At 40.9% G+C, this 22,938-nt stretch overlaps 3 protein-coding genes across 6 annotated transcripts in view; all 3 read left to right on the top strand.

Moving 5' to 3' along the window:
* The first annotated feature begins 646 nt into the window (after positions 1–646).
* On the top strand, positions 647–7,418 carry dbt (dihydrolipoamide branched chain transacylase E2). The gene is made up of 11 exons (XM_087783314.1): positions 647–724; positions 1,584–1,725; positions 2,045–2,120; positions 2,575–2,756; positions 2,833–2,960; positions 3,739–3,985; positions 4,061–4,227; positions 4,303–4,380; positions 4,471–4,662; positions 4,729–4,800; positions 5,717–7,418. Exons 1-11 carry the CDS (start codon positions 680–682, stop codon positions 5,882–5,884), a joined length of 1,497 nt encoding a protein of 498 aa, XP_087639440.1. The 5' UTR covers positions 647–679; the 3' UTR covers positions 5,885–7,418.
* Positions 7,419–8,219: 801 nt separating this feature from the next.
* Positions 8,220–22,938, top strand: part of lrrc39 (leucine rich repeat containing 39) — a 57,509-nt gene continuing 42,790 nt past the window's right edge. For 2 of the 4 annotated variants that reach the window (XM_087783311.1, XM_087783313.1), the window contains exons 1-7: positions 8,220–8,241; positions 9,415–9,636; positions 9,700–9,808; positions 9,870–10,026; positions 10,155–10,291; positions 11,168–11,313; positions 11,389–11,541. In XM_087783311.1, coding sequence (XP_087639437.1) covers positions 9,506–9,636; positions 9,700–9,808; positions 9,870–10,026; positions 10,155–10,291; positions 11,168–11,313; positions 11,389–11,541 — 833 coding nt within the window. In that variant the 5' untranslated portion in view covers positions 8,220–8,241; positions 9,415–9,505. Of the gene's footprint in view, positions 8,242–9,414; positions 9,637–9,699; positions 9,809–9,869; positions 10,027–10,154; positions 10,292–11,167; positions 11,314–11,388; positions 11,542–12,465; positions 12,669–13,556; positions 13,899–22,938 lie in introns of those variants that run through there. The other 2 variants (XM_087783312.1, XM_087783310.1) reach the window with 2 other exon arrangements.
* The window catches only part of LOC148085179 (telomerase reverse transcriptase-like), a 10,104-nt gene continuing 1,792 nt past the window's right edge, over positions 14,627–22,938 (top strand). The window contains exons 1-10 of the mRNA XM_087785537.1: positions 14,627–14,842; positions 16,435–17,629; positions 18,622–18,811; positions 19,443–19,618; positions 19,681–19,844; positions 20,865–21,020; positions 21,146–21,247; positions 21,371–21,456; positions 21,741–21,812; positions 21,876–22,058. Coding sequence (XP_087641663.1) covers positions 14,627–14,842; positions 16,435–17,629; positions 18,622–18,811; positions 19,443–19,618; positions 19,681–19,844; positions 20,865–21,020; positions 21,146–21,247; positions 21,371–21,456; positions 21,741–21,812; positions 21,876–22,058 — 2,540 coding nt within the window. The remainder of the gene's footprint in view (positions 14,843–16,434; positions 17,630–18,621; positions 18,812–19,442; positions 19,619–19,680; positions 19,845–20,864; positions 21,021–21,145; positions 21,248–21,370; positions 21,457–21,740; positions 21,813–21,875; positions 22,059–22,938) is intronic.

The raw sequence follows: 22,938 nt of genomic DNA, 5'->3' as shown, positions 1-22,938 counted from the left end.
GCTGGATTGGTTCTGGTAGTGAAGCCCTTCTACCAAATTGTCATTTTATATTCTCACCTTCGGTCAAAAGCTTCAGGTTAACTCCCAAAGAACAAGATACAAATGCACAGGAACCACAAGATAACCGTTTGCTCTGCATTTAGTTGAGATTCAATTCATTTTTAAGGTTATAGACTTGGGAAGGCAAGTGGCCAGTTGTGATGGTTGTGGCGTCTTGTAATCAAGTAAGTATGTAAGTAAGACCCAAGTATGGATGAGATAAATAAATAAAAAAATGATCATTCCTTTTAAGTGATATTCATGAATTTACACATACACACACACACAGGAAAACAATTAAAATACTGCCAACAAGAATCAAAACAGACAAACACACAGTTTATCACAAAACACGAACCAACATAATGTAAATTCGATGTATTAATGGTAAAATAAAAAAGAACCCAATCGAAAATTAAAAATATTTTTACAGTATAAAAAAATTAAGGAGCCTTCTTTTAAACGAATTAAAAAACTAAATACAATTTATTCTTATTTATTTATAAAACTATTTAATAGATTTAAAAAAAAAGTTGTGTTGAACTCGCTGCCCTCTTCCTGCCTCGCAGATTTAACGTCTCCTGATTGGCTCGTTCTCAGGGGCGTGCGTGTGACGTGTCAGTGAGACCCTTGTGGAAAGATGGCGGCTGTGACCAGAGGCTCCTTCGCACTGTTCAGACGACTGGTACGAATACATACACTTCTACTATTCTAAAATATCATTTAATGCGTTTGTTTCCATTTCCAGTTGGTTTGTTGCTCTTGTACTCGCTGCAAACCGCTGACCTTCTTGTCTTGCTAGTCTTGTTAGCTTAGCTTGTTAGCCGGAACTTCTTATTTAAACGCTTATTTAAAAGAAAACGCAATTGAAAAAAAAAATGACAACATGCTTAGTGCATTGTCAACAGCTTCAGCTGAGGTTTAATCATGGCAAGTGCATTTATTGTCGTCTCAAAATGAGCTCTTTAAAAGTGACACAAAATAAACAGAACGGAGTTGAATTGACACGTTTATTTTGTTCTTCGTTCTAAATAACGCATATTATATAGTGTGAAGGTGATGCGGAAGTGTTGTTTTGCATTTTTACCAATCTACAAAAGTATAACACAAGCTTGCAGTAGTCGAATGACCTAATCCTACTTATATTAAAAGTAAAAAAAAAGAAGGTATTAATTCGTACTGTATATATGAATGAGAGTAAGGATGGAAAAGGGCATGAAGATGCACTGAGTTGAGGTAATGGAATCAATTCAAATATTTGGGATCCATCCTCCAGAGAGACTGACTGACATACCTACAGTGGTGTAGGTGGCGAAGAAGAGAGTGCAGGCAGGTTGTAAACAACTGTGAGAGAGTAGCAGCGATGGTAAAAAGGAAAACATTGTAAAAAATAAGTGATACATAACGTCTGTGGCTTGTAAAATATCGCGATTGTTGATCTTAACTTCTACTCATGAATGTTTCAACATGCCAAAGCAAACTTTATCCTAAATGTGTTTTTATCAGTCGGTTCATGCGTTTGTTTATTTCCACTAACATTCCAGCTGAGTCAGCAGTACAGACGCAGAGGTCTCCGACTGCCGACCTCCAGCAACGGGAGGAGTCACAGAAGTCTGCAGTCGTTGGTTCTACGCCGAGACTTGAACCTACAGGTGTTGAGCAGCAGAGGGCTGCACACCGGTGTAGGTGAGCGTCTGAACCCTCCAGTCTTAAAACGTATTTCCGCCATTACCGCCTTTGGCACCACTTTTTTCTTCCGTTACTGTGGTTATTCAGGTCCATTAGTCAAGCTCTAATGGGAACCGTTTTAAAGAATTATGACCAGCTTCGCTAGGACGTGCTAGAATATAATTGCGAAACATCTTCCCAGACAAGGTTGTGATGCTTTGCTAGACTTCCCTTCACTTTCTGAAGCTGCTCTTCCTGACATTGAGTCTTGTCATTGGCCAACAAGGCATGGTAATGTTTATAATTGTTGTATTTCTATTTAAAATCGGACCGCCAGTGTATCATGGACCCATCATGCAGTTCAAGCTGTCGGACATCGGCGAGGGAATCATGGAGGTGACAGTCAAGGAGTGGTAGGTATCTAAGCTCTCTCTTCATTGAAATATTGACATTAGAAAATGTTTTTAAGCTCCGCCCACTAAAAAACTCTCTTGTTGACCATAACCACACCCACTCTTATGTGATTGGTCAAGCATGGAGGTTTGTCACCGCTTGTCGGCAATCCCGGAAGTCTCCGCCTCCAAGGGACTCGTTGTATAAACAAAGCGGGGCGTGATTACAGCTGGCTGGAGGAGTGAAGCCGTTATTACATCACAATGGACTCTCGTAACCTCTCGTTCGCCCAGATTTCAGAGAAAACTTATAGAATAACGAGTTGAAAACATGGTCATGATGAGGAACTTGAAGAGGAAGAGGAACGTTTACAACACGCCAGGACATAAGTTGACCTTTAATGAAGTATCTGGGATTGAAAAGAAAATATTTCACTTCTATTTAACATTATCATGTAAATATATTTCTCTAAAGGTACGTGAAAGAAGGAGACAAAGTTTCCCAGTTCGACAGCATCTGTGAGGTCCAGAGCGACAAAGCCTCGGTCACCATCACCAGCCGCTATGACGGGGTCATACGAAAACTCTACCATGACGTGGACGCGACGGCTCTGGTGGGGAAACCCCTGGTGGACATTGAAACGGAGGCCAGTCCAGGTGAGGAGGGGAAAACCATGCAAACTTAACCCTGAGACCAATGGATGAAGACAGTATTGACGTGGGTTTTTGCCAGAGGTGATCCAAGAGGAGGATATCGTGGAGACGCCAGCGATGGCTCGAGAAGAACACACCCACCAGGAGATCAAAGGTCACAAGACGCAAGCCACGCCTGCTGTGAGGCGGCTCGCTATGGAAAATAATGTGAGTTTTTATCTCCTAACCAGCACCAGTTTGGAAAGTTTCAGAATCTTCTATGTTCTTGTGTGCATTATGACCATTTCCTCCGAATATGTTGTCATGAAGATAATTTTGTGTAGCTACAGAAGCGCTCTAGCCTGGGTGTCATCCTGTTTCTACCGGGGGCTCCTACACTCTCTACCCTAAAAAAAAACAGTCTGGGATCGCTTGACCCGCTTCCGTTTGGAATTCGGAAATTCGTCCCAACTGTGGACGAAGCGCGCTGATTGGTCCCCGCTATCTCCGCCCCATCGTCAGGGCTTCACGTCGTCATCAACATAGCCGGCGCTAGTGATACTAGCATCTTGATCGAACAGATCGTCTGTTCTTGATGCAGACGTTCAGAGCTGAACCCGTGAGCAACATGAGGCACTGGAAGCTTTTCTTACCGGGAAAGACGTTCTCGCCCTCGCGGCACATTTCTAAGCTCAACACAACAACACGGTCACGTGAATAATAAGGCGATCTGATTGGATCGTGGTATGGAAGGGTCATGCAGGGGTCATTCAAGCTTGCACCACGTGATGCCTTCATTACCTGATTTCGAATTCCAAACGGAACCGGGTCAAGTGATCCCAGACTATTTTTTTTTTTTAGGTAGCGAGTGTAGGAGCCCCCAGTAGAAATAGGATGGCACCCAGGCTAGAAAAACTCCAGATTTGGTTGCAAAAGATAATTTTGAGGCAAAACGTAGTCAAAGGCATCCTTTCAAAGTATAACATTTTTTGTCTCCCACTCGCAGATAAAGCTCAGCGAGGTTGTTGGGACGGGCAGAGACGGACGCATCCTCAAAGAGGACATCCTAAACTTCTTAGCTAAGCAAACGGGGGCCATCTTGCCTACAGCTCCTTTCCAGGAGATCCACACTCCAGGTCCCTCTGCAGCAGTCGCCGCAACCAAACCGGTCGCGACTCCGGCCGCCTCCAAACCTCCACCCGCCGTGCCTCGACCCGTGTTCACTGGGAAAGACGTGACGGAGCCCCTCAAAGGTGACCCTCGGTGTCACCACAGTTCTGTAATGAACGTCTTGAATCACGCCTCAATAACTGTCCTCTCCACTCCAGGCTTCCACAAGGCCATGGTGAAGACCATGACGGCCGCTCTGAAGATCCCTCACTTCGGTTACTGTGACGAGGTGGACCTGAGCCGCCTGGTGGCTCTGAGGTCGGAACTCAAATCCATCTCTGTGAGTCGAGGGGTCAAACTGAGCTACATGCCTTTCTTCATCAAGGTACCGGAGCAGAAGTCTGAATACTGTCTTGAGATTGTTACAGTCCTCATGAACAAGTGTCTCTCTCGGTGTCAGGCTGCTTCCCTCGGACTGCTGCACTTCCCCATCCTCAACTCCTCCCTGGATGAAGCCTGTCAGAACATCACCTACAAGGTGACCTTCGTCGGACAGTAGCATTGTAGACGGTTGCTTCCCGAGGATATGAACCACTCGGAACACTGATGTCATTTGACCTGTCCTCAGGCCTCCCACAACATCGGCCTGGCGATGGACACCAGTCAGGGTCTGCTGGTTCCCAATGTGAAGAATGTGCAACTGCTGAGTGTGTTCGACATCGCTCAGGAGCTGAACCGCCTGCAGTCGCTGGGCAACGCTGGACAGCTGGGAACCTCTGACATGACCGGAGGGACCTTCACCTTGTCCAACATCGGATCTGTGAGTCCAGAACCTGAAGTCTGAACCTACATGGCCTGTTTAGTGACCGTTCATTTTACCAACCAGATCGGCGGCACATACGCCAAACCTGTCATCCTTCCACCAGAGGTCGCTATTGGAGCTTTAGGAAAAATACAGGTGAGATTTTTTTTTATTGACTTATCCCAGAAATTACAATATAAGTGTTTTCTCTGTATTTTCTCACATGAATTAAAGTAATATTCATAGAATTTTCCACATAATTTAGAATGTTTTTTCTTTTCCTTTACAACAGCATAGGTCAATAACAGTTCAAGTACATACTTTTTTGAGTATTGTTTTGATTGTTTAAGAGCTTTGTGACCCTGGTCTGGAAAAGCGCTATATAAATAAATATTACTTACTTACTTACAAAGAATCACTTTATATTATTATTATTATTATTATATTAGTTGACTGTTTATAGGGGCCATAAAAGCAACAGACTAAAAAGAACAAGATTAAAAATATGAGAACATAATTTGAATGAAGATTAAATGGTATAAAATATTATATTTTAGTACACTGTTGAGTTTTTCGATACCAGGGTCACAAAGCGCTGAAACAATCAAAACGATACTCAATAAAATATATACTTTAAAGATCAAGATAACACAGAGACAAACAAGGGAGTCTCAGAAAATCAAGGAAAAGTCTCCAGGAATAAAAATGTCTTATAAGCAAAAATATTATTGTAATTATATTGTTTCATTGTTACTATGTTACTACATTCAAATATTAAAATTATAATAATGAATAGAATCAAATATGTAAATATTTTATATTTAGATTTTTGACGTTAACATTGAGATGTGTTTAATGATTATATTATACAGTAATACAAGGAACATTCACTCATTTATTTTCCTTTCGTTACTTCAAGAAAGATAATATATTTAAACATTTATGACTTTAAGTAGTTGTGGGGCAAGAAAGACTCTCACAAGATGAAGGTGAAATCAAAACAATACATGAATAACGATAGGTTTTATTTATACGACATTAGACTTTACATTTATTTCTAATCTTCTTCCAGATTCTCCCGAGGTTCGACGCCAGCGGTCAGGTGACCCGCGCCCACATCATGAATGTCAGCTGGTCAGCTGATCACCGCATCATTGACGGTGCAACAATGTGTCGCTTCTCTAACCTGTGGAAGGAGTACCTGGAGAACCCAGCCTCCATGTTGCTGGACCTCAAGTGAACACACTAAACGCTAGAGACACTCCCCTCCTTCCGCTTCCCTCACTCCCTCTTTCATTTGGAGGCCTTTCTGTCGGTTGCCTTTGAGCAAGGAGTCACGACATGGACACGCTCGGAGCGGGTACTTTTTTGGATTTGGGTTTCAAAAACTGTACATTGACTGTTTCACATGTTTGGATCGTTGTTACCATGGAAACCAGCTGCTTGGAAGAGCACAAGTTTTTAACCTCGTCATGAATTTAATCTACATCCGTTCGTCGAATGACATCATGAATTGAGACAAGCAAGGTAAAGGGTTTAAAAGCAATATTCTTTTAGATTCGTGGTGTTGGTGGTTCACCTTTCCCTCTGGACTCCCAAGTTGTGTTCGTCTTGATCGAAAACTCTTTCAACCCGTAGAAAATGTATTCAGTGCTAAATTTGCAGGACAAATTCTAAGATGCAAAGTTTCTTTTTGAATAATTAATTCACGAAATGAAATACAACATTAGGAAGGTAGAGGCTCACAATATTACATATGAAGGATTAAGGTTCTCCAATAATGCTTTAAATCCATAAGATATTTCCCCAAATCATTAGTTATGACACGTTGAGTTAATGATGAGATTTAAAATGTCTGGCTATTGTTTCTGTTTCATTTTTAGGTTTGGCAGAAACTATAGTCGTCAGGACATCTCCTTTTCGAGATTTGTTCAAAGGAGCATCGGGTTATGGAGTGACCTAGTCTTAACTAATGTTGAGATTTCCAAACGTGACTTTGTTATTTAATGCAAACATTTCAGGAAGAACATCGAAGAAAAATTGCAAACTATGTCAGTTAGGTTTGACTTGGCTGTCTGTTAAGTTAGGTCTTGAAGACCACAAGTAATCAATGGATACTTCTCCATCTCAAACACGAATGACATTGTGCCTTAGAGCATCGCCGTTAAATGTCCGTTATCGTTTAGTGCAGAGTCGATATCTGGAGGCTGTTCAAAATCCATAAGAAGCTGCTCATATCATTATCAAGTGTCTCCCCCTGTTGGCGCAATGTGTTTGCTGAATACAGTCGGAATACACAGGAAACCTGTTGACGCTAGCTAAGCTAGAACATCGCAAACATCTTCATACTCAGAGTCCTGACATTAAGGTGAAACTGTAACCACACCTGCCTGCAAAAACGCCGCACATGGTGTCACTCCTCGGCGTACGGCAGGTAGTCATGACGCTTTGGGTTATTCTGTGAAAGTCATTTGAGTCGGCGGTGTTTAATGTGTGGCGAACAAATGAGGTTTGTCTTTCTTTCTTCCTTCCTCCTGCTGGAAGTTCCAACGTCTGCTGACTTACAAAACCAGCGAGGACTCCCTGTTGTCTTCCCGTGTTACTTTTCTTTGTGTGTTAGCGACAGAGTAAATGTACAAGATTAACGGTTGGGTTTTATATTTTAAATGGGTGTTAAATATCTGGTATTACTCAGACCTGGACTGTTTGAAGATGAAATAAAGTTGAAGTGTTACAAAATTGGACTGAGTTGCTGAAATAAATGTTTAAATCATTTTTTTTTTTTTTTACAGATGCTGCATTAGATGCAGTAAATTTTTGAAGCTCATGAGTGACTTGTCGTTGAGGTACTTAATACGGTTCCCAGTGTACCCTGGACTTTATTCATGGTTTCATAAGTATGATTTACGATCCGGTAAATCTGCGTGATCCGTTATTATACAGTACTCTGGTTTTTGCCCATATAGATTTGCCATAAAGGCAAAAACAAAACAGGCCTCTGCATGCAGATCGTGCAGATTTCCCAGATCGTCTACTGACAATGTCCTCCAGATGAGCTGTGTCACAAGTTACTCTATGTTGTCGCTACAAGGATTCATTGGGTCGTGAACAATGATGGAAGGAAACGGCCAAGTTGGTGACAAAGGATCTTGGCTTTGAAAGAAATGCAGTTTAGTTCAACATCACTGAAGTCCAACCGTTTCTAAGCGTCTACGGTAGAAGGAAAGAGCATTATTAGTCCTTTTAATTGTAGAACTTTGACAATGGATTTAACTGGTCAATGGGATAGTTGTTGGTTCACTGAGATCCTTGTGATATTATATTCACATGGTTGCACATCAGAAGCCAAACTGTCCAGTCTCTAAAAGGATGTGGAACACCCTCTCAATGCAGTGAGCAGTCAGGTATTATTCCACCCCAGTCAAGGGCCGACATGTGATTCAGTCTCTGGATTGGAACTGCGTGTGTGTGTGCGCGCGTGTGGGTGTGTGTGTGTGTGTGTGTGTGTGGTCATGTGACCCACCGGCTAAATTTAACCAGCAAATATTAGGTCAGATTTCAGCTGAAGACACAAAGGACGGAGCCCCAAGAGTGGAGGTAAGAACAGCATGACTGTTGGTACTATTGTGCTTTCACTGGTATTGTTTAGAAGTTGGTCATGTTGTAACTCGGGAGGGTAGTGAGGGGTCTGCTCTTTATCTGGCACTCTACACTTTCATTTCTAAACAAAGACAATTCACCATGGACCAATATAACTAGACACAATTTTAATTTACTGGTCACATTTTCAATTCAGAATACAAATTTACAAATCATCCTCCAGTCACAATTTACAAGCTCTTCCAAGAGAGAGTCCAGTGATAACCACAGTTTAAATGTGTGTCATCTTTTGCTCACATATTAAACACGTACACAATTTCTTCAGCAACTGTTAATGTGTTCTGTAAGTTGCACATATTTAAAGTATTTATTTGTTTATGTAAATGTGTTTAGAAGTTAAGGCCTTCCAGTTATACTTTTGTTTCTTTCAGTCATGTTTGTTAACTATTAAAAACAGGAAGTTCAAAGAGAACTGACCTCCAGTCATCCTACAATTTATTTTTGGCATTTCAATTTAGATTAGATGGACTTTATAATCCCTCTTTAGAGCTGGAGTTTCTGAATTTTTAGGCCTAGTTAAGTAAAAGGATCAATAATGACTTGCCCTCAAAAATGGGCGGCAAAAAAAAGTTTAGATTATTTTGCATTAAAACTGTTTGCTATCTATAATAATAATCTCTATTTATATAGCGCCTTTCTAGACCAGGGTCACAAAGCGCTTTGACAGCCATTCACTCATTTATCTAACCAGCAATCTATCTCACCATCCATTTATCTAACCAGCAATCTATCCAACCATCCATTTATCTAACCAGTAATCTATCCAACCATCCATTTATCTAACCAGTAATCTATCCAACCATCCATTTATCTAACCAGTAATCTATCCAACCATCCATTTATCTAACCAGCAATCTATCCAACCATCCATTTATCTAACCAGCAATCTATCCAACCATCCATCCATTCATCTATTCATCCATTATAGACATGTCTGTCTGTCAACCATCTTTCCCTTTACACATCTATCTGTTCATCTTTAATTTGCCCATAATCTGTCAGTGATCCCCAAAGATATCAATCTTGTCCATTGATTTAGTTTGCTGAGCACTACCTGGATCGTCCTGTCACTCAGCCTTCTAAACAAAACACCTTCGTCTTCTCTGACAGGATGGAGTGGAGGAAGATGCAAAGCAGGGGTCTAGGGTCCACCTGCGTGTCCCCCGGTATTCTGTAAGAAACATTGACTGAAGGTAGCATCATGGTGGGAGTGGTGGCGTGTGGATCAGTGAGCTCCATAAAAGCTTTATGGGAAACACGGATCCAGAGAGTCAAGGAGGACCGGGAGGAAGAGAAGAGGAAGAGGACCTCTCCTGGAGGAGCTGCAGGCAGGTGAGACGTCATGTCTTCATCTAAAGGTTGGCACAGCTTCTCACTGGTGAAGTGCTTATGCAGAGTAAGTGTCTGCGCCTGGGAGGACCGGGCGATTCTGGCCCGACTGAAGGAGAAACTGAAGACCGTAGATGGACGACTCATCCTCTGCATAGAGCAGGAGGAGTGGAAGGTAAGTCCAGCTGTAAGTCTTGGAAAGATGTGAATCATGTGATCAATGTCTTTTTGTTCAGACACTGCCCGGCTGCCTTGTCCAGTTCAGTCAGGTCCAGGAGTGGCAGATTCACAGAACTGGACTCCAGAAGATCCCCAATTTCATCTCCAGCTTCCAGAGCCTTTTGGTTCTGGATCTTTCCCGGAATGGAATCAATGAGATCCCGAAGCAGATTGGTGAGTGCACAAGGCCTTTGATGACAAACTCATGAGTGGGAACATATGCATCACTGTCACTTTGATAAACAACCCTAGGCGTGATGCGGGGGGTACTCACTCAATCTCTCCTCTCGTTCTGTTTCAAGGGAAGTTGACTAGACTCAAAGAGCTACTGCTGAGCTACAACAGGGTTCCGGTTGTTCCTGAAGAGCTGGGCCACTGCGAGAGTCTGGAGAGACTGGAGCTGGCCATGAACCGGGACCTTAGCGAGCTCCCTGATCAGGTTTGTGAGATATACACAAGTGAAAGAGATTAACATTGGTTGTTCAAGAGCTATTCATGTTTATACTACACTAGCTAGCATTGTATCCATTAGCTCAACGGTGTTTCACTATTAAGCTCATTCTGATATATCTGACCTCACTTTCTTGTGGATCTCTGGGATGGATAAACCAGGCCAGTCTCTGTCATGTATGTCAGAACAAGCAAGGTCTTTCTCTATATGATGAAGATGGCACACAGATGACAATCCTACAGTTACAGCCTAAATCTTAAAAGGGTCGTTCACCCAAAATTTGAACTGTCACTAATGTTCTACTCACCCTATTGTCAACTCAGGGTTTAAATTAGTTATCTGTGGGTTTTCTTTGGAGTTATAGGCGAGTGCTTCTAGTGTCTACTGTCTAACTGGGAGCTGATGGTACTTTACTTCCTGTCTGTCGAAGCCTTTAAGCTTCTGCTACAAACAACCTTAACAGATTGACTTGTTCAATGTTGCACCGAAATATTCCTAATGTCGAGTCCGAGAAGGACGTTACAGGCGATCAGTACAGAGGTATTTGAAAGTTTTTAATGTGTCTTTTTGAACGAAGACAACTGAGCTCCAGTCGCTACATTAAAATGAACAAACATTTTTGTCTAGAACACTAAAAAGAACAGATTACTCTGAAAATAATCCCAACATTAGTCGACATGAGAAGGAGTAGAAAATGAAAGAACCTCTCATTTTCGGTGAATTATCGCTTTAATAAAAGAAAAATGTGAGAAACTTATTTTCTACGGAGAGGTTATTTTCCTATACATCAGAGTTAACTGCTCAGTGAATACACTAGAGCACATCTGGATGTCCTTTAAGCTTATCTCCTGACGCCCTCGTCAGTTGAAGAACCTGAAGAAGCTCCATCACCTGGATCTGTCCATGAACGACTTCGCCTTCGTGCCCGACTGTGTGGTCGACCTGCCTGCGCTGGAGTGGCTCGACATGGGAGGAAACCGCCTGCAGCACTTACCTGAGGACATCCACAGGTGTGCTCTCCACAACGTTCACCGCCACCAGCTCCCCGAAGACTGTCTTCTGATACACCATGCTCTTGTCTTCAGGATGGAGAAGCTTCACACGCTGTGGCTGCAGAGGAATGAACTGGAGAAGCTTCCAGACAACATCAGCAGAATGGCCAGTTTGGACACTTTGGTGCTCAGCAGCAACAGACTGAGGGACATCCCACCACTGATGGAGGACATGTCCAACCTGAGGTCACTTTCTACAAATCTTCCCAGAATCTCTGCATTTTTTTAATACAATAAGCATGCACGCTTATCTTTTTTATATGAAGAAAAAATGATTTAAAGATCAACTAGAAGGCGAACGAGAGATTACGAGAGTTCATTATGGTGTAATAATGGCTTCACGCCCTGCTTTGTTTATACAACGAGTCCCTTGGAGGTGGGGACTTCCAGGAATAAAGACGTGCAGTGACAAACCTCCATGCTTGACAGATCACAGCAGAGTGGGCGTGGTTATGGTCAACAAAATGTAATCTCCAGAACAACAAAGTGTTTTCAGTGGGCCGAGCTTAAGATCATTTTCTAATGTCAATATTTCAACGAAAAGAGAGTTTTGTACAAACACACACTGATGATACAATAGAGTCACACATCACAACAACACACACACACTGATGATACAATAGAGTCACACATCATAACAACACACACACACACTGATGATACAATACAGTCACACATCACAACAACACACACACACTGATGATACAATACATTCACACGTCACAACAACACACACACACACTGATGATACAATAGAGTCACACGTCACAACAACACACACACACTGATGATACAATACAGTCACACGTCACAACAACACTCACACACTGATGATACAATAGAGTCACACATCACAACAACACACACACACACTGATGATACAATAGAGTCACACGTCACAACAACACACACTAACTGATGATACAATAGAGTCACACGTCACAACAACACACACACACTGATGTTACAATAGAGTCACACGTCACAACAATACACACATCACATCAACACATAAGTTGACCTTCAAACATTTACAGTTTCTTACTCTTAGTTTCTCTAGACAAAGATACAAAAGTTTAACTCAAATATTTCTCTATGCTGACTAAACAGGTTTGTGAACTTCCGGGACAATCCTCTGACGCTGGACGTGACTCTGCCGGTTGGCAAGACGAAAGCTGAAGATGACGATGAGGAGGAGGAGGGAGAAGAAGAGGAAGACGACCGAGAGATGTTCGGCCGAGAGTTCATGCAGATGTACATCCGGGAGGCCAGGAAGAGATCGTACGCTGTTCTCAACATGCACCGTTCCAGTCGTTAGTATCAGCGTGTTTGTTGAAGAGCATGCTGTGTTCCAATGCTTCCAACACTCTTCAGCGAACACGTGTTATCAAGAAACCTTCCATTAGATTCTGCTACTGTCATGGTTGACGTCACATTATGTTGGTTCCAAAGCTCACAAAGTGTACGCTGACGGAGTGTGACGCGAGGAGGTTGAAAAGGTTTAACTGGAATTTGATGTGTTAAAATTAGAATTTTGCAACTTAAACACGCGGCTTTTGTTTGTTTTTTTTGGACTTAAGGTTGATCCATGGATTAAAGAACTTGATAACACGGTACATATACTGTATATATCGAGCTAGCACTGCCATGCTAGTGGCTACATTGATAATTCCATCAGAGTACATTGTTTATTTGCTCTTTACTTTTGTTCCCGATAAATTAAAAACATCCCAATTATTTCATCATTACATGACAAAACTGAACATGATTACTATAAATGATCTTCATAATATATGTTTATACTGTATATAGATACAATATATATCCATATTTTAACTTTTATATACGACATTTTCCTAATAATATATAACTTGTTTGTTCATTTTTGTTGTTGGTTGGTTGTCCTGCTAAAAGATTGAGTGTTTCTTTGGTTGGAAACTGGCTCTTAATGTAAAAGTTATTCTTTAATATGGTCAACATTGATCGTCTTAGTTTACATGAATAACACACAAGTAACTACAACTACAACTTGAGACTTCATGCTGAGTGGTACATAACTTAACTCAAAGCATCACTGACTGTCACCTTAACCTGTGTTCATGTAAAAAGACTCAAATCAATATCATGGGTTGAATTAACCTGAAATAATATAAATGGCTCTAAATTAAAAAATAATATTAATTTTCTTCTCGATGTTCCAGAGTCGACTGATTAAAGAAAAATCATTCTGTCCTGATTTTATTCTTACGCTGATTCTCTGGATGGATGGAAAGTTTTTGGTCTGTCGACAACCGATCCACACTAAGTCAAGACCTTTTTGTTCAAGAGGAAAATAATATAATCAGTATAACGTTACTTCTTGTTGTCATGGTAACAGCTCTATTTTTTTTACCAAAGTGAATCCTGCAGCTGCCCAGCACCGAGAGTGTCAGGTGGTCACACATCTGCCATGGTTGAGATGTTTTCACGACTTGGAAGATACTTTGTTGTATTTTTTTTTAAGAAATAAAATAGTGAAGTTAAGAAGCGACTGCTTGGTTTTAATGGAAGCATGTTGTCTAAACCCACACATATTGTTTTGATAGTTTAAGCGCTTTGTGACCCTGGTCTGGAAAAGCACTATACAAATAAAAATGACTTACTTACTTGCATGGTTGAAAAAGTCTTTTTTTTTTCACCCACTTTCTCTAAACTTGTTGAGCTACTGTGTGAATGAATCTTAGACAACAATACAATAAGTTTGGAGTCATTTTAACACGAATACACACGTTATTTTCAAAAGATACATTATTAAATTCATGTAATTAATTTTTCATATTTTTTTCTAAGACGTCAGCAAGATTAAAAAAAATTTTGTTGCATTTTTAAACATTAATTCAAGAACATGTAAAAATTATCTACTTTTTAAATTTGTATTACAAATTATGTTTGTTATCCAATAAAACAATGATTTAAGTAAATTTATATCTATTTCGAAATCTTTACTTTCCTCGACTTTTTGATTAAACGTTTACTTTCCTCGACTTTTTGATTAAACGCGACATATAAGAAATGCGTCATATTGATTCATAGTAGTTTAAAGTATTAATAACAAACACAATAAACAAACGATAATAAAATAATACAAACCGACTGATTTCCGTTGTCACCAGCCTGACAGTAATAAGACTCCTGATTGGACGCTCTTCAGTAAGCGACACGCTCATTGGTTATTGATACGGCGGGTGATTTAGACGTCACCGGCGTCTGCAGAGCATTCTCTGCGGTAAACATGTCTTCTCCAAATCTGTCTCCAGCCCTCGATGTTCTCCGCGCCTTGTATCCTCACGTGGAGACTCTCGAGGAGTTCTCGAAGAGGATCAGGTTCTCGGAGGGACACGAACCGTCGCTCGTCCAGGACTTGGACTCGCGCAGCTTCAGAACCTTCGTTGAAAACATTTTCGTTTGTTTCGACGAGATTCCAGTCGAGACACCGAGCTGTGAGCAGGTGATGTACCTGTTCAGTCCAGGACTCGTTTGAAGAGCGACACCTATCGTCACGAACAGTGTTCGGATGGTTCGAGTACAACCTTTCAGCAAAACTAATTCAATTTGATATAAAGTTTCTTATGACAAAGTTAACTCGACACATGTTGTCGTTTAAGTCAGACTATAGTGGAGAAAAGAAAACTTCCTTTTAGAAGGCAGAAACCTCAAGCAGAACCAGACTCGTGCTGTGTCTCAAATCGCATACTTCTCCTAGTATACTAGAAGTTAGTATGCATCAGGATAGTGTACGTACTAACTAGTAACTAATCCTCCACAGATAGTAGTGCTGTGTCTCAAATCGCATACTAGCGTACTCAAAGTTAGTATTTTTAGTGCGTTAGTGCGTCTCAATTCTTATTATGCGATATTTAGTGCGCCATGCACACTAAATTGGCGTACTAACACGCCCACAAAACTGAGTATGGATTGATGGACACTAACCACACTAAACAGCCGCCATCTTAATGACGTTTTAAACGTAATTAACGTCATATATATTCATATATATTCATATATATTCATATACTTACAGGTGCATTTTCAAATATTTATTTTCTCATATTTTTTCTTTATTTCTTTTTCCAAAAGTTGTTGCAAAACGTGCTGCCAGCAGGTGTCGCTAGTGTTCCTACAGCTGGTTGAAATAATCGTTAAATAGAAGTAGAAGAAGAAGCTGTCGCGTCATTTCCTGTTAGTGTGTAGCAGCAGAGTTTGATTTGAGACATACTATCTGTGGAGGATTAGTTACTAGTTAGTACGTACACTAAACTGATGCACACTAACTTCTAGTATACTAAGAGTAGTATGCGATTTGAGACACAGCATATGTTGACGGCCTCTTGCCATAAACGTAAGGAAGGATAGAACCAACAAATTGACAAACTAAAAGGAAGATGTCAACATGTAGAAGAACACAACTCGGCCATATCAACTGTATTCATAACACACACCAAACAGATACAACAAAACAACCTCCATGAATAAAGAACTGTCTTCACTCGCATAAAAACATGTCCTACTCCAAATATCAAATGTAGTTGTATGACAAGTATTACAACGTCTCCATGTTTTACCAGATAGTCGTTTATGTGAAGTGTTAGTTCAGCCAAAATTTAAATTTCACTCATTTTACTTTAACTTCTCAACCGAAAAAAATAAATGGATATATCTATATTTTAATTTGTTGTAGAAGCTTCTAGTCTCTCAGCGCCAGCTATAGGTTAATCCTCATAAGCGCATTTCAAAACACTTTCTAAGGTCGAGGCTTCAATGCACGAAGATGAAGGCGAAGACAACTGAGCTCCAGTTGCTACATTAAAATGAACAAACATTTTTGTCTGTAACTCTAAAAAGAACAGATGACTCTGAAAATTATCCCAACATTAGTCGACATGAGGTCGAGTAGAAAGTGAGTGAATTTAATTTTCAATTTAAGTGAAAGTAAAAGGCAAAAAAACGTTTATTATTATTTATTTTTTAATAAAAATGACATGCAAGTATATAAACGTTGAAATGTAAATGTTATAACGATGTTGCTTATTGATTTCATAGATCTGTTCCCCATCTGAACTCCTGGCTTTCACCCTGAACACTTTGAAGAAGAAACAAAAGAGAAACGTCTTGACATTAGGCTATAGTATTGACGGCTCCACTCAGGGAGACCACACTATTGATCGCTTTCAATTCCAAAGTCATTTGTATCAAAATGCTGCCTATATCCGTTCTAGTGACCTGTGGATGAAGATCATTAACCGTCTGGGTTCTGATCTGTCGCGGTATCTGCTGGAGAACTGCTCCTTATTCATGGCCGTCCCCCCAACATGTCTCTTTCAAGTTTGTGGTGCACCCATCGATGAACTAGTTCCCACCCCAGAGACCAGCTCCAGGTTCTTTCCCCAGTCCTGGTCCAGGACAAAGAACAAGAAAGATTCAAAAACACCTTCAGCTCTAAGAAAGAAACCATGCACCAAAAATCGTCCAAGAACTAAAAACGATGGCAGATCTGCTCCCGTCAAGAGAAAATTGTGTCGGATGAATGACGATGAAGTTACAAGACGTCCCGGAAAGAGGAGGCGATTGTGTGAAGTCTCCAGTTTAGAACCAGAGGTAGTAACTGATTCAACATCTCTTGACGACACACGTTTGGTTCCGGACCAAGAAAACGCCTCAAAATCGCCTCACGAAACTGTGCCTCCAGCACAAACTTTCATCCGCTCGCTGCAGTTTGCATACGGAGGCACCGGAATCCAAGGGTTCATCCTCAACAGGAAGAGGAGGACCGGGGATGTTTCCAGAGGATTAACTGGCGAAGATTTGGTCAGGATGGTTTTCCTCAGTGGTCCAAAGTGTCTCAAAGAACTGGGGAAAGACGAGAGGAAGTTGCCCAGGCGCTGGTTGTACATGGTCCCGTTGTTCAGCCAGCTGCTGAGACGGCACCAGAGATGTTCCTACACCAGATTCCTGCACAGACTGTGTCCACGAGTGAGGAGGGCGAGGGATGGGCGCGAGGACTTGAACCTCCTCCTTCGCCAGTGCTGTGCAGCTCACCGCGTCTCTCTGTTGGCGAGGAAGTGCCTCGACGCCGTCATACCCTCGGAGCTCTGGGGCTCGGAGGACAACCGACGACACATCTACGTCAGAGTCGGACGCTTCCTGCGCAGTGGCAGGTTTGAGAAGATATCAGTCGAGGAAGTGATGTTGAAGATGAAAGTCAACGATTGCAACTGGTTGCAGTTCAACAAGACAGGTAATGAGAACAATTGAATAGTATAAGTTAAAAGAAAAACATGACGCTACTTCTTTAACTCATCGTATAAAAACAACCTGAGAATACAATCTTGCATGTTCCTTAAAGTATTAGATTTCTCTAGCCTTTTGTCGTCATGGATTTTTGGCGTATTAGCTGCAGTTAAGATTTCTCACCGTTTAATAGTACCACGACCATGTTTTCAACTCATTACTTTATAAAGCTGCTCTGAGATCTGGGCGAACGAGAGGTTACGAGAGTCCATTATGACGTAATAATGGCACCACTCCTCCAGCTGTAGACACGCCCGCTTTGTTTATACAACGAGCCCCTTGGAGCGAGTATTCTGGGGATTGATGACGCGCGGTGACAAACCTCCATGCTTGACCAATCACAGCAGAGTGGACGTTGTTATGGTCAACAAGATTTAATTTACAGAAGAAATGTGCTCTTTAACACGAATAGTTTCTTGCAGAGAATCAGTGACTTTTAATGATGTTAGTAATAATCTCCCGATTGTTTGGATAACATGCGTATTTATATTACGTTTATGGAATAAAAGTGTTTCCTGTTTACATACATATAGTCATCATGTGATACTGAACGTGTGTTTTTCAAGGAGATGCTCAGATCACATGAGGAAAACCTGCTCTTGCTGAGCTTCAATTCAAACCTGTTCAGCTTCTGGTGGATCATTTTAATATGTTATCAAAACAAGCCTATATTTTCTGACAATTTTTCTAAATTGTCTAAAATAACTGATGAACACTCGTGTATAAAACTCATCATGTTGTCGTAAATGAACAAGAATCATCAGTGTGTAGAAAGAGAAACATGTGTGTGAATACTTTAATATCCAGACATGTAACAACAAACATTGTTGATGCGTCTCTGATGTGAACTTCTCAGTGTGTACATTTTTAGTGTAAGTACATGAGGCCCCTGATGGTCGTCCTACCAGCTCTCATGCTGTCTTCACTCTTCCTGGACAGGAAGGATTCCCCCCAGTGAGCTGGCATATCGCACACGCCTGCTGGGTCACTTCCTGGCCTGGCTTCTTGGCTGTTACGTGACTGGCTTGGTCAGATCCTGCTTCTACGCCACTGAGAGAGTCGGACGGAAGAAAACTCTCAAGTTCTATCGCTACGATGTCTGGGCTGAATTACAGAACTTGGCTTTCAGGTGAACACAAGTGAAGGAACATTGCTGATGACGTCACAACTACAGTGTCCTGTACACGAGGACCGACATGAAAGTCATTCAATTATCTCAAGATTTAAAGGCTTGAAGTCTTGAGTCTGTGCTCGTTGTGTTCAATCAATCGACCACTGATCATAATCAGCAGATATCTGGGAACTGTGTTAAAAAAAACTGATGACTGGCGGCTCATACTTTACCTCTTCCCACCTGCACAGGCTCTGCACAGGTGCACGGGAACAAACGACAACAAACATGTCTGCTGTGTAAAGGTTTTAAACTGTGTGTGAGAACTATGTGAAGTTCACTTGCTGCTCATGGAAACGTCAAAATACCTCGAGGAGGAAGCATTTTAAAATGATCCTGAAAGAAACTGGCAGCCAATGAAGAGTTTTAAGAATCAGAGAAATGTGAGTTCTTCTACTAGAGCGGCTCAGAATTCTCGCTGCAGAGTTTTGATTTAACTGCAGGCGAGACAGATGCTTCTTAAAATGTTGAACATGTCTGTGGGTTATTTTTCCTCTTCTTCTTTTGCTTCCTTTTTCTTCAGCCTGAAGTCTTTTATAACGTTCTCCACTCAACAACTCTAAGTCTCATGTGTTTGTGCGACTTTTAGAAATCACGTTTCTAAATGCCAGCTGGAAGAGTTGAGTGCAGACGAGGTCGCGTCCCTCCCCAGTACAAGCGTCGTCTCCCGCCTTCGCTTCGTTCCAGAGACGGGTGGAATGAGAGCGATCACTGGGGTCATGGGGGTGAAGGTCAAAACACAGGTACAAATGTGTTTCACCTCTTGTTGATCCTCACTTGCACACATGGATGTGATGTTTATTGTTGGTCTCATCCTTCATGTCCAGTTTCACAGGATCTTCACGACTTACATGCAGTCTTGCTCGCCCTCGTGCGAGAGTCTCCGTCTCTCCTCGGCTCCACAGTTTGGGGAAAGAGCGACATTCACCGAGTTCTGTCCTCCTTCCTGCCATTGAAGGACAACAGAGCCGAACCCTTTTACTTTGTTAAGGTATCTTTGCTACACCTGGAGACATTGACTTAAAACACTATTTAAAGAGATCATTGGTAGATATCGGCTTATTAACTTGTATTTTTGGTACATTTTATTTCTAAATATATCATTTTCATTTGCAGGACTTGTAAATGAGTCTTTGTTATTGCATCTGACATGTATACAGTATATAAAAGTAAAAATGTATTTGTAAATGCCAAAATACAAGTTAAAAATATTAAATCGCTCGTACTACCATTAAATATTTTCAGATCACCCTCTGTGCATGTACACATAATTATGAGACAAAAATAAGCCCATAGTTACTAAGTATATATATATCATCAGTGTTGGGAGTAAAGGTTTGCTGTAACAAAAGCATCTTTTTATTTGTTTTTCTATTTTTTACGAGATGCTTTTTATATCCATACATGATAGAAAGTTCGAACTCTATGTTATTACTTTAAAAGTGAATGAAGAATGGATATGTGAGTTGAACATCTGCATCTGCCACAAAAATGACCATCAGTGCATTTAATCTTTTATTTCAATTTGTTTTATTAATTTATTGTTCTTACCTTTTTGTGTGATTTGTTTAATCACAGCATCCAAACTTACACTGACCCGTACACTTGTACAAATGTTTCTCTCTTACAAAAACTTTCCCTATTAAAAAGTAAAGAAACTGGGTTGTTTTTGAAAGAAGTAACTAGTAATTGTAACTAAGTTACTATTTTAAAGTAAGTCGCCCAACACTATTCATGATGTTACATTTGAGAGAAATTATTAATTTGTTTGTAACGAGGGACAAACATTCTGACTGTTTCCTGTGTGTAAATATAACATGATTATAATCAATATAACATTATTGATTTTAGTGATGTTTGTCTATTAAAACAAGGCGTGTTTAAGATGTTTTTACATGACATTTATAACCAAATATTTATGGATTTGAAAATGACCACAAGAGAGAAAATAAGCTTCAACATTAGATTATTTTTTAACCTTTAACTCAGTTTGTGTTTTCACCTGAACAAGGCGGTTGTTAGTGGAGGTCACGACCCTCACAAGAAGCTTCAAGAGGTCATAGGTCAAGTGCTTTCATCAGTCGAGGACATGGTTTTCAACGTACGAACTTTTGCCAAAATCTGGGCCGACTCGGAAGAAGGTCTTCGGAAGACTTTTGTGCGAGAGGTGAGTTTACTGATCACAGAAACACAATGAAGTCAGAACTACATTAAATAAGCATTAAATGTTCTTTTTATTTTCGTGTTGTGTCGTTGTGTATCTGAAGCGACTCATTTGTGTTGTGGAAACAGGCGACTATCATCCACGGAGCTGCAGGAACAGCCAACATGAAGAACTTTGTTGCGTCGCTGCAGAAAAGCAAGAAAGCTCATCACACTGTTCTGGTAGAGAAGGTAAGAATGACCTTGAAAGTATTTTCTTCATCGTAGTTTTCATTTTCTCCGGCTGTTACGCTGCATTTATCTGGAAACTATACAATAAGTCTGTGTTCGTCACTTCATCTTTATTTCTTCCAGCATTTCTCCACAGACGATTGTGTGAAAGAGCAGCTGGACTTCTTCACTGGGTTGTTGTCTGGGACCATCGTTGAGTACAGGAGGAGGTTAGTGTTCATTTTAACTTTTCTTTCTGCTCAGACAGATTCAGTATCGACGGATGTGAGAGAAGCAGACGTGGACAGAAGAATGTTCTTGTCATTGTTGGACAGATGTTGAATTTTAACCTTAAATAATACTCATTATTTTAATAAATGCTTGGTCAAGAATCACTGACGTGTTCTGAGGGGATGTTTGTAGCCTCCATGTTTTCTGGCTTGATTTTCTCATCTTTACTTTACAAGCAGGGGGAGCCAGTTCCGTATAACAACCTTTCTTTCTGTGTCTGCAGATGTTTGATGAGGCTGGTCGATGATTTCCTGTTGATTACAACAGACAAATGTCGAGCAGAGTCTTTTCTAACGTGAGTTTGACTTTTTACATCAATCATTTGAGCCAAATATAAACTTCTCATCTTTGTCACCAGGACTTTGCTCTCCGGGGTGCAGGAGTACGGACTTGTCGTCGACCACCAGAACATGGTGACCAACTTCCAAACGTCACCAGGTCCCCATCCTACCATTGACGCCCTGCCCCGTCTCTGTCTCTTCCCCTGGTGTGGTTTGCTGCTGGACACTCAGTCGCTGCACGTGCACAGGGATTATTCAAGGTGTGGCTTCGACTATTTTCACTTCTACGATTCATAAAGTGTGTTTGAAGCAACATGCTGCTGAGTAACTGTGTGTGTTCAAAAAAGAGAACGAACCTGCTCAGCTCATACATTAGTGTGTAAGGTTGAAATATATTTGTTCTCACAGTTACAGATCTTCGTCTCTGCTACAGCCCCACACTGGGCTCTGACACATCAGCAACAGAGGAGAAGAAACTGATGATCGTCCTCACAGGTGATTGTATCTCTTCATGGACGTCAAGGTTTGGAAAGATCACTTCAGACACATGTAGCTCTGTGAGGTTAAAGTTCACCTCAGTCACATGTAGCTCTGTGAGGTTAAAGTTCACTTCAGACACATGTAGCTCTGTGAGGTTAAAGTTCACTTCAGACACATGTAGCTCTGTGAGGTTAAAGTTCACTTCAGACACATGTAGCTCTGTGAGGTTAAAGTTCACTTCAGACACATGTAGCTCTGTGAGGTTAAAGTTCACTTCAGACACATGTAGCTCTGTGAGGTTAAAGTTCACTTCAGACACATGTAGCTCTGTGAGGTTAAAGTTCACTTCAGACACATGTAGCTCTGTGAGGTTAAAGTTCACTTCAGACACATGTAGCTCTGTGAGGTTACAGTTCACTTCAGACACATGTAGCTCTGTGAGGTTAAAGTTCATATTTTTCGGCTCCTATGTGAGATAAAAACTTAATTCTGCATGGATTTCTCTGAAGAAAATCTGAGGAAGACAAAGGCAGTGAACATTCATTTGTTACTTGTTAGCAAGTCTTTGTTTGAAATAGAAATGATTTGTTTCTTCACAGAACTATCTTGAAGTGGACGTTACCTAAGATGAAAAATAAAGATTTGTACTATGTGTGATGT

The sequence above is a fragment of the Callionymus lyra genome, chromosome 2 (assembly GCF_982586985.1).
Source record: "Callionymus lyra chromosome 2, fCalLyr1.hap1.1, whole genome shotgun sequence".
NCBI lineage: Eukaryota > Metazoa > Chordata > Actinopteri > Syngnathiformes > Callionymidae > Callionymus > Callionymus lyra.
The sequence above is the reverse complement of the archived record's forward strand: the minus strand, read 5'-3'. Positions and strand labels throughout refer to the sequence as shown.

Bases quoted from the DNA above. Each gene is read 5' to 3' on its own strand.
- dbt (XM_087783314.1), top strand. From the start codon at position 680: ATGGCGGCTGTGACCAGAGGCTCCTTCGCACTGTTCAGACGACTG. The intron at 1,726-2,044 runs GTGAGCGTCTGA...TCGGACCGCCAG, and splicing joins AGGGCTGCACACCGGTGTAG to TGTATCATGGACCCATCATG. The intron at 2,757-2,832 runs GTGAGGAGGGGA...GGTTTTTGCCAG, and splicing joins TGAAACGGAGGCCAGTCCAG to AGGTGATCCAAGAGGAGGAT.